The 12,295-nt window shown below is 37.4% G+C and overlaps 1 protein-coding gene across 1 annotated transcript in view; it reads right to left on the reverse strand.

Moving 5' to 3' along the window:
• GPC5 (glypican 5) overlaps positions 1-12,295 on the reverse strand; it is a 729,885-nt gene that overhangs the window by 391,513 nt on the left and 326,077 nt on the right. Inside the window, exon 5 of the mRNA XM_021696018.1 lies at positions 4,639-4,764. Coding sequence (XP_021551693.1) covers positions 4,639-4,764 — 126 coding nt within the window. The remainder of the gene's footprint in view (positions 1-4,638; positions 4,765-12,295) is intronic.

Here is a 12,295-nt window from a genome sequence, read left to right on the forward strand (position 1 = left end):
ATTTTTTAAGTTTTTAAAGAAATATATGAACCAAGGAGGTGCATACAAGGATCAGCCAGCAGCTTTGTATCACAAAATAAATACACAGATATATTCGGATATCTATCTATATATGTATATATATATATATATACACACACAGATATATTCAGATAAATACAAAATAAATACACAGGTCTATTTGGATAGATATACACACACACACACACACATATATCTCCAGGAAAAATATCATTGTCTGGAAATCTGATAATAGAGAAGTATAAAGACTCAGAGACTTCTAAGGTTTTATATTTTTATCTGATTTTTTAAAATTCAATTATATTCTGTTGGAAGGGGCATCTTATCATAAGAGTTTGAAAGGAAAACACTGAATTATGAAAGAAGCATTAAGGAACAATAACTCAAGACGAAGTAGAAATCATGTGGATTATTAATTGTAGGAGGACACCTCACAGCTACTGGCTAGTCTGAGAGTTGCTGTGCAGGTCATAAATTCCCGGAGACTGAGGGAGAGTAACTGAATTAACCGTCTATTAATTAGAAAGGAAAAGGAAGCCCTGATAATTAAGTAGCTGTCACCTGCACGTCAATACTTGGAAAGACGAAGTGCAAACCATCAAACAATCAATTTGTAATCACAGAGAACTGAGAACAGAGCTCTGAGAACAGAAAGACTGACACAACACGCCTTTCGGAGAACAATTTTGTTTCATGATGAAGTGACAGGAGGGGCAGATAAGAGGGACTTTGAGAGATAGAGACTGCATGGAATTCGGTAATACATTTTCATCTTAAACCAGAAATTCTTTGAACTGTTGATCCCAATGTGGCCACAGAGTCTTCGAAATGCATGCTGTCTTTGAAATCATTTGAATTAAAGTAGATTTTTTGTTTCACAAATTAAACACTCCTTATATACTACAGATACCTGAGATATTTTCAGCTACAATCACAAAGGAATTCCACCTCTTTTGATGAGCACAAAGGTAATTTCACCCAATTTTATAGGACTGTCATAATATTGAAACAATCAGTATGGCTCTCCTATTCTTTGAGACAGCACGTCTGTGCACATAAGTAATCTTATCAATCATCTCCTAAAAAATGCCTTCCGGAGAAGAAGTCTTGCCAAAATAATCACTTTGCTCTTACAGTGAATGATAGACTCAGTCTTGGCCACAATTTATCCTACTGATGTGGCATAATTTCTCTAGGATGAATCTGATGAGTATTATAATCCACCATAAGAAAAGAAAAACTACTATCATCCCCAAATGTAGTATACATTCACTTGATACTCATTTCTTCACAATGTGATGGCATTATTTATCTCAACTAAGTGCAGATCTCTGAAATGAATGTTTTATTTGAGGATCATAGTGCTTTTACACAGTGATCACCGCTATGCTTCCTTTTTTCTTTAGGAGAAAGTAGCTAATAATTCAAGGTTGCAACATTCATCAGGACTTGACTTTATGTTGAAGACTTCTTACACAAACTCACTAGTTCAGTATTTACCCATATCTGTTACTGCTTTGATAAAACTATATCACAAAATTACTATGAAAATCCAGGTTAGCTAGAAAGTCTATGTAAAAATAGCACTTTCACTTCAAAAAAAGCATTATAAAAAGAAGAAAACAATAACATCCCATAATTCTAACATCACTGCAACATCTGTTCTCCTTAAACATAAATACAATGCAAATAAAAAAAAAACAGTACTTCTTAAGTATATTAGCAGTTTCCATGTAACTGTCCAAAAATATTCTATGCAGAGCCAATATTGCTTTTCTTATTTATTCAGATCTGCTGGTAAAATATGTAATATCTTAGCTTTAACTATTTTTAATTTAATAATTATTTGAAATTATTCCACATTAGCAGATAAAAATATGCACAGTTTTTGACAAACGCATAATATTCCATGGTGAAGGCACCATAATTAACCAGTTGTGATGGATATTTAGGTTTTAGCACTGACTTTGCATTGAAGGGAAAAAAAGTCCTGTTGTATGCTTATGTCAAGAATTAGCTGAGCCACAAATAAAAATACAATTCAAATAATATAGGTTTTTTTTAAAAAGTCAAGCATACAAGAGAGTTTTCTCAAGATCAAATAGAAAAGAGACACCGCCCAATCAGCGTGCTTTGGAGCATGAGGGAGTCAAGTTTTGGGAGAATTAAATGAGATAATGCTTGCAAAACCTTGGCTAACTGCCAGAAAATAATCAGGGCTGAAAAATGTTCATTTTGAAAGTCACCCGGAGATGGCGCTAGAGAGCTAGTGTGTGAGGCTTGTCTGCCAGCAGGTGAGCCAAGAGGAGTGGAAGTGGGTAGTGGAGCCATGAGATTGGGATGGACCTGAAGAAATATTCTCAAGGATAGGAAAATGACAGTTAAGGTGATGAGGTAGAAGGGTTGTTTGAGAGAAGATTAAGGCAAAGTGTAAGCTGTTCTCAGGAGAGTGGAGTGGAACAGTGCACTTGGAAGTGGCCGACAGGAGGCTGGGTGGTACAGCGAAGGGGAGGATAAGCTGGAAGCAAATGAGAGTCATGAGAATCCCTCATTTGCTTTACCAGAAATGTGGATACTTTGTACAGAGAATTCTTGCTAAAGATGAGCTTTTTTTTTTATTCCTAAACCATGAATAAGGTCTTAAGAAATACACGATATAGAAGAAAATATATTCTTTGAGTTGAAAATACGATCCCTCTAAATAAAGTTTTCCCAGGGGCGCATGGGTGGCTCAGTCGTTAAGCATCTGCCTTTGGCTCAGGTCATGATCCCAGCGTCCTCGGATCGAGCCCCACATCGGGCTCCCTGATCAGTGGGGAGCCTGCTTCTCCTTCTCCCTCTGTCTGCCGCTCTGCCTACTTGTGCTCTCTCTCTGTCAAATAAATAAATAAAAATCTTTAAAAAAAATAAATTAAATAAATAAATAAATAAATAAATAAAGTTTTCCCAAATCACTGATTTCCCCAACAGCATTTCCTGTTATACAAACTCCAGACCAAACAGCTGAGAGGAGTGGGACAAGCTAACACTAAGGTTCTTGTAGCACTAGAATGAGATGATATAATGTAATGCAATATATCATTATATCATTATATATAAAATTATATTTTATATAATATACTAAATCTTTCATTAATCACCATGGGATTCTCATTAGCCCTTGTAGAAAAATGGTTAATACACAAAAAGTTTAATTCCAGCTTGAACAAAGTGAGAGGAGAAAGCAGAAGTCAAAGTATAATTTAATTATTAGATCTAAGTGGAGGAATTTTCAGTGACATGAAGACTAAAAGAACTCAAAGTTCCAGGCATACTATGAGTGCTCTCAAGAAAGGCAAGAAAGGTAAATTTAGAAAATATGTTCTAATATCCAAAGAACATAATGAACAAAGAACACTAGCCATGTCAGCCAAATATTATATTTAAATTTAATTATGTTCCTGTAGTTAATAATTTTTTTCTGCAAAATCTAAGAATCTCTATGAGATACTCAGATATAAACTACAAAATAATCATTTATTGTATCAGGAAATAAGCTTTAACTATAATAAATATGATCACACAGAAATACATAAACAGTTTTTATTATTTAAATGTATTTAATTGGAGTATATGTTTGTCATGGTAAGCTTAATTTGCTAATGACTTCTTTTCTTTTTGGTTAATGATATTTTAGATCAACTTATCGTTCTTGTGGTAACTAAACCACCTAACTTCATGTGGAGTAGGCATGTTTGTAAATCAGAAAGCTTAACACCCTATCTCTCTTTTTGCAGATTGTTCAAAATAAAATACACAAAAACATTCAAGTCCAAATGCAACCCAAGCCTACATTCTATAACAATCACCAGCACTGGAAAATCAAAAGAGCAATTCCAAACCAGTTATTATTGACCACTGTTATATATTACGGAGGGGGAATTTAGGACTTTCTCAAGATCAGGAGATTACTTCAGAGTACGATCAGTTACAGGAAGCAAAGGAAAAGAAAATGTCAAAGAAATTCTAGACAATGAGGGAAAAAATGGTAAAAAATTTCACTCCTGAGCTTGAGAATGATTGACAACACACAAATAAATAATGCTTCAGACACACAGGGATGTACCCCCACTCTAACATAGATACATGCACACGCACACATGCACACACACACATACACAAAGAGACAATTGTAGGATAGACATACTAACACTGCTGAAACTCATATTCATATCTCCATGAATCTTTGCACAGGTATTCACATTTCACTGAATTTCTTCACTTTCTAAAACTCATAAAGCTAAATGAAAAAAGTAAGATACTTGATAAACAAGACAGATTGGACAGAAGGTAAATAATACTTATCAAAAAAGTGGATTGTTGGTAGATCTGAGACAGGTAGAAAGGAAGAGAGAATGTTCAAACACCACAGAATTACTATCGCATTTCTAAAATGTCAAAAAGGACCAAATCTATTTCTAATAAACTAAACTCTAACTGTGGGGCAAAGTTAAAACTGCTGTAAACTCTAACCTGTGGGGCAAAGTTAAAACTGAAGTGGTCCATTCGGGACCTAGGAAAAGAAAGCAAGGATGAAAGGAGCCATGATATTTTCACAGACCACTACACATAAAATACCTTTTTACTATATCTTCCCCATTCCAGCACGGCAGTCCATCAGCAGCAGCTAATTCATTAGCACAAAGCTCATCAGCCAGGCCCCCATAGAACGTCCTGTACAGTCGAAGACTGTTGATAAATTCTCTGAATGGGAAAACAAAGAAAACAGTTAAAACCAAAAATCAATAATAAATGCCGATATAAAATGGCATAATTTGTTATGCATGATATATAGAATGCATCTTTTTTGATTTTTACTGCTTTTTTTTTTTTAAAGATTTTATTTATTTATTTGAGGGAGAGAATGAGAGAGAACAGGAGAGGGAGGAGGGTCAGAGGGAGAAGCAGACTCCCTGCCGAGCAGGGAGCCCGATGCGGGACTCGATCCAGGGACTCCAGGATCATGACCTGAGCCGAAGGCAGTCGCTTAACCGACTAAGCCACCCAGGCACCCTTTACTGCTTATTTTTTATATATTCTCAATACTTCTCTAACAATCAAGATAAATACTATACTTTTTTAAAAAAGAATGCTAGTATTCAAATTTACTCTTTTGAATCCAAGTTTTCACAGGGTATGAATTTTATATAAGTCAAGCCCAAGAAGTTGTGAAGAGTACACACACACACACACACACACACATCCCGTTTTATCTAAGTATCCCTACAAGCCTTTACTGGATGTGCCATCTAAATCACAGTGGTACTAACTACTTACTTTTCCGTACAGAAATGTCAGAAATTGATCAACAAGCTAATCAATTGCTTACTGATTAAAAGTTCATTAAACTTGGGTGGTTTTCCTATTTGGGTCTTCTCTTTGGTGCTTAACCACATAAAATAGTATGTCTTCACTGATGTGGGAAACAGGCAGAAGAAAAGTTATTAAATTTCCTTACTACTTATAGCCCATTGACAAGTCCTTGAAATAGGCAGAGTGACCTTCCTCTAGGGACTCAATTGCCTCCATGTTAATACTTTGCTAAGGGCAACAGGCTTATCTTAGCCTGACCCCCAGGATCCTGTAAGTCTACTTTAACATATAAAAATTCCTTTGGAAATTTCCTATATCTCTACCCCCCAACATACATGTTGGCAATCATCCCCCAAGCATATGATATACATCTGAAGGGTCTCATGACTCAGATTTTATTAGACAGTTAATAAATGGCACTTTCCCAACAATAGCTAAGCCCCCTCAAGGTCCTGGAAACCTTGCTTCCAAAATACCTGGGAGACTTACATGCTATCCCCAGCTCCCTCCCAACTTGAAAGTACATAATGGGCCACTTCTCATGACCCCCATGCAGCATTTTCTGCCCATGGGTCCTGTTCCCATGCTTTAATAAAACCATCTTTTTGCGCCAAAGACATTTCAATAATTCTTTCTTGGCCATCAGCCTTAAACCCTAATGTTTCTCCTATATCATTCACTAAATACAAAAAAAAAACCCCAAATACATAACATGTTTCAAAAGCATGAAAATAAAAGTTGTTGAAAGGAGTATTATTTAATACATTGACTTTTTTCCCCCCCTCTCATACTACATCTCTTTCCCCCATTAATTATCAGAAGGGAAAATTCAACAAAAAAGTAGTTTGCTTTTTAACTTAAAAAGCCAAAACTTTCAAGTTTTAAAATCAAAGCTTTGAGGTCCCAAGAACCTGAATTTTAGCATTTCAGAAAACCAAGTCCTAAAAACTATACTTCTGAACTTTTTAAACATAAACTAATGTTTTGGACAATGAAATGAAAAGCCACTAACTTAATACAGAAGAGATGTCCTCTGGACTAGAATACAGGGACAGGAGAAAGAAAGCAAACCAGAAATCCATAGGTTGAGTAGTTAAAATGCAGCAATTATAAAATTGCATCCTCCACTGATATTTTAAAAATAACTTCTTTAAAAATGAGATCAAAGAGGAGGGGTGGCTCTAAATTATAGCTGAAATGAGCAAATTTTAAAAAATTAAATCTGATTTTGACAGCACTGATGCTCAAATGTATTAATTTTAGAATTCTCTCTCTTAGTGGTTTCTAAAGAACTCTTTTGTGGAAATGGCTGGAGTTATAAGTAACTACCAATCTACAGGAAGGATAAATGTCATTTTCAAATATGTAACATCTGAAATCAGAGGGATCAGAAGTTCCCACAGCAAATGTTTGGTGAGTATTTAACCAAATTTTTAGCAAAGCTTGATCAGACATGTAATAACAACATGACTGCAGGAAGTATAAATCTGACTTCTAACTTATACTCAATTCCCCCAATAAAGTATGCTGTATTTTCTCACGAGCATAGTAACCACTCATTTATACTTATTTATACTTTTTTTTTAGGGGGAGGGGCAGAAGGAGAGGGAAAGACTCTTAAACAGGCTCCATGCCCAGCACAGGGCCCAACACCGGGCTTGATCTTAAGCCCCTGAGATCACGACCTGAGCCAAAATCAAGAGTCAGATGGCTTAATCGATAGCGGCACCTTATTTATACTTTAAGTCGGTTTCCTCTACTAGAAAATAAGTCCTCCTTCCCACCCATGAGGGCCATATTCCTACTAACTGGAATGCATGAACAAATACCAATTCTGATGTTGCAGCTACTAAAACATAATGGATGAACCCAACTGATTCTTTCCTAGAGGGGTGGGGTTTAATAAATGGAAAGATGTGTGACTCCTGTCCTGAATTCTGTTTACTATAAATGATCACCTGTTCGGAATCAAAGAGTCTTCTAGAAATGAAGAGGCCTGGCACAAATGACTGGAATGTTGAGATCTCCAAATTGATGAGATAAAACTGAATTGATACTTCTTATGGACCCCAAACCTCTTCCTCCAATCTCAGTGAATGGTGCCTTCACAGCCAGTAGATCATACTGGGAAAAGCTTTACATCTTTCTTGCCGAGTCCTCTTTCCCAATGCTACTCTCATTGCCTTCGGTGAAGCCCTTATCATCTCTCTGGAATTACTGCACTCTAATCTCTTCCTTAACAATCACCTCTCATCCTCCAAGAAATCCACCTCTTAAAATTCAAATCTGATATCCCCAGATTATGTCACTCATTTGCTTAAAGCCATCAATGGCTCTCTCTTCTCTACAGCAAAAAATCTAAATTTCTTGGAAAGGCATATAAGGCACCCTCTCTCACCTCCATTTCAGCAGCAACGCAAACCAAACTTCAGGCTTCCACAAAAGTGAGAGACTTACTGTTCCCCAAACATACCTTCATACCTTTGCATGAGTTCCCTCTGAAAGCATCATATCCTAGAAGATTTCGACTCACTCTATAAAGCAGCATTAACCAGTTACTTGTCACAAACTACTAAACACTATTGAGTACCAAGCTCTTTGTTGGCACTAGAGCTAAATAAGACAGTCCCTATCTTCTAAGAATGCACTTTCTGGTGAAAATCTACAATAATAACATAGTGTTAACAGTGCCGCATTTGAGGACAGAGAAGGAATCAGGAAATAGGTACAAACAAGATACTACTTCAGGGGCGCCTGGGTGGCTCAGTCGTTAAGCGTCTGCCTTCGGCTCAGGTCATGATCTCGGGGTCCTGGGATCGAGCCCCGCATCGGGCTCTCTGCTCCGCAGGAAGCCTGCTTCTCCCTCTCCCACTCCCCCTGCTTGTGTTCCCTCTCTCGCTGGTCTCTCTCTGTCAAATAAATAAATAAAATCTTTAAAAAAATAAAAAAATAAAAAAAAAGATACTACTTCAGTGTTTCATGCAAACAACAACAAACAAAAAACAATAAGCAAACAAAGAGGAAAGAGAATATTGTATATTCAGAGACTCATATGCAGTTTAGCAAGTGCGGAGTGGGCTTATGGGAATTATAGTTAAAAGGTAGGAAGAGGCCAGTTTGTAATCAGCCTTATTGATCATCAAAAAACTGTTTCAGTTTTCTTCAGAAGGCAGTGGGAGCCATTAAAAGTTTTCCAGCAAGCAAGTGATGGCCTCCTGACAGTATTGTGGAAATAGGTAGAAAGTCAATGAGGTCACTTAGCGGGCTATAACCAAGACTCAGGGGGAGGAAATATGAGGATGAGAAAAAAACACCTGTCAGTGAGCATCATTAAAAGTGTTAGATTTGAAAGACATTAGGAATCTAGAATTGACAGTAAAAGTAAAAGTTTTAATATAACTCCTAATTGTCTTTCTCACCCCCCCGAAGGTGACCAAGGGGATGATTATCTCAGTGCTATTCACTGAGACAAGAAATAAAGGAAGGGAAATACAACTCTTTCAATGTCCCACACTACATTTAGGATTGCTCTTCTCCTGCTCAATATTTTCATCTTTCCGTGGCACATATCACTGTCTGTTCTAGCACGTCATGTACTTACTTATTATGTTTTATTGTTTCTTATCTGTCTCCCATGCTAGAAGAAAAGATTCAGGCAGGCAGGGCTTTTCTTTTTTCTTTCTTTTTTTTTTTTTTTGGTTTTACTCACCAATATAGATCTCAAAGCTGTGAAGGCATATAGTAAGTTCAATAATTAGTAATTAAATTAATAAATGAGTTAAAACTAATTAATAATTAAGTCTACACTCTGTTCAGTTTGCGATTTCTTCGGAACATACAGAAAGAGAAATCATTTAGAATGCTACTTTCAGACCTACTATGTGTAACATCATCTGGGGATCTTGCCAAAATGCAGATCCAATAGTCCTGGGGTAGAGCCCAAGATCCTGCATTTCAGTGAAGCGCTCAGATGATGTTGCAGCTACTGGTACAAGAACCATGAATACTGTGGACACTTGCTGTTGGATATGTAACCTTGGAATCAGGGGACTGGGTGTGTGATGTGAGAGTCATTATCTCCAGAGGTGGTGACTGATGTCATGAATGGGGATGAAATCTCTCAGGCAAGTAACAGGTGGTAATAAAAAGCCAAAGGAACTCAGGAGTATATTGAGCAAAGGAAGAAAATCTTCCAATGATAAGAGCTGTCAACATTAAAGAATAAGGGAATTTGAACCTAGAGAGATCCCTCACAGTGTAAAATGCCATTATGAGAGGTTACTTAAAATAATGAAAATGTCCTTTATATGTGGTCCCTCAAAAATTCATATGTTGAGACAAGTTCTTTAAAAGGTAAATAGGCTCAAATGAGGTCATACAGGTAGATCCTAAATTCAGTAGGATTGGTGTCCCAATTACAAGAAGAGATGGTAGGGGTGCATGTGCACAGAGGAGAGGCTATGTGAGGACACACAGGGGAAGTAGCCATCTGCAAGCCAAAGAGAGAAACCTTAGGAGAAACCAAACCTGCCAACATCTTGATCTTGGACTTCCAGCTTCCAGAACTGTGAGAAAATCGATGTCTGTTGTTTAAGCCACCTGGTCTGTGGTACTTTGTTATGGCAGGCCTAGCAAACTAATACAATAATGAAAGCATTTGAAATAGAGTAATGGCCGTCAGATTTGCAGTATGATGAATATTAAGGAGAAAGTGAGAAACTAAGAGTAGAGTTCCAAAGAGGAACATTAAGGAAGTTTTGTGTGTGTCTGTCTGAATATGCAAGAGATTTGAAAATATTTGTGTATGAAAGGGAAGGAGATAGCAAGGGTTTGTGGTTCATTAGCTTGTTCCCAAATATCCCAGTTCTCTACATTCGGGGCACAAAGCCACTCTGAAGCTAGCTTTAGTATGTGACTTGCTCTGGGTTCTAGTAAATGTATGCAGAGTGATGTCTGTACCCTTCAAGCTTAAGCTTTAAGAACCAATGTGGTTTTTCCAACTTCTGTTTCCCTCTCTCCTGATGGCTGGCAATGTGTCACAGGGAGGCCGGTTGGTCATTCAGAAGCTTAAATCAAGGGCCACTTGAGCAACGCCCCCTGCTGGTCTAAAATGTGAACAGGCTAAAATGTGAAGGAAAACGCTTTTGAACCAATGTTAGGTTGTTTGCTACCATATCATAATTTAGTCTTTCTTAATTGATAAAAAGATAGAAAAATTAAAAATTGATAGATCACAAATTCTGAAGAGAGAGGACGAGTTACTGAAAAGAGATTAGCTTTGGAACAAATTCTCTGAGACTAAAAAGGACTAAAGAAAGTCTGTGAAAGTTAAGAGAAAGTTTTGGTTTGTGAAGACAGAAATTTGAGGGGAGATCCTGCGTCAGAACTTATATTCTGTATTTGGAGGTTTTTAGGTCACAGGAATTAAGAGTAGTGTTTGTTGCAAGAAGTGGTTGCATTGGAGGGCCAAGGGATCTAGACTGGATATAGAAAAAACTGAACTGGGAAATGAAGGGGATAAAGCACCAGTAGCTATAATGAGGTAAAAAAGATGTATCTACTGCCACAGAGCCAATTAATGTTGGTCCTATTACAAGAATCCATACTTCAGTTCCCAGGTCAATGCTTGGCCTACCACACACCATCATGCCTCCTTTTCAAGTTTTGCATGAAAAGTCTCAATGAATAAAATATTCTATTCTTTGGATGATTCAAAATTTAACTTGCTGGAAGGGTGACTATATCCATGCAATTATTTTTCTACAGTTATGAGAGTCTTTCCAGTTAAAACTAGGAGCATAATAAATGTAGGGAGATGCTAAAATTTCCAGCTAATTATCCTTGAGGGGCTATGTTACATATGTCCGTTGTTCACCTTAGTCTTCAGACATATTAGTCTTGCCAGTAACAGAAAATATTTTTTAAATATTTAAAATATTTAAAAAAACAGAAAAACATTCTTTGTCAGAATATTTATTCAAAGCATCTATGCCAAGGCCATACACAAATTAATACTTTCTCATTTGGGCCTGCAACAGTTTAACAAATGACCTCCCTGTCGAGTTTTGCCCTCCTGTCTTCTGTTCACTGCATGTCCCATGTTGTAACCAGAAATCAGCCCAACACTTTACCATTTTAAAACCCTAACAATTCAGATAAAATGTCTTACCATGGCACATAATCTCTCCACTCTCCACCCTTTAGCCTCCCATGACAGTCCTCCTTCCCTCCACTCACACACCCCAGCCAAAACTGCACACTTTTACTCACATAGCAGAAGATATTTCCATATTTACAGGATAAGATTCTGAGTTTAGCACATGCAGTTTCCTCTAACACTGGACGGCCTTTTCTGCTATCACTCTCCCAAACTTATGCCCGTCCTTCAAGATCCAGCTTAAAGCTCATCTGCCCTCTACATCCTTGTCTGACCAGCATGCAGTTTTGTTTGCTCATCCTTGTTTCTTACACAGCACTCGGCGTCTGTTTTGCAGTCCTGGCTATCTGATATTGTAATCCCTGTGTTTGCACATCTGTCTCCCTGGGTAGAGGGCTCGTTCAATATAGGCAAGAGCCATGTCTTCTTTATATCCCCAGGGTTTGGGTCACAGTTTGGTACCCAACAGGCCATCAACAAATTCTCCCTGGAATTGGTCCCAGATGCGGTCTGAGTTTTTAACCATGCCAGAATTAGAAGTTTCTAAAAGAAAAGCATTTTTTAAATAATAACAATAATTGAAATTCCTTGAAGGATCCAGTTGACTTGGGAAATTTGAAATTAGAGAACCCATTCCTAGACTGTGGAGAAACGGACCTTCCTCGTGTGATGCATTAGAAAATGAAGAACTTGAAAGAGCAGGACCGCAAGCTGTGCGAGACTAAACAGGCTCAAGTCAGAGTGCATATATATGTGCTGCTGAAA

Source organism: Neomonachus schauinslandi, chromosome 3 (assembly GCF_002201575.2).
Source record: "Neomonachus schauinslandi chromosome 3, ASM220157v2, whole genome shotgun sequence".
NCBI lineage: Eukaryota > Metazoa > Chordata > Mammalia > Carnivora > Phocidae > Neomonachus > Neomonachus schauinslandi.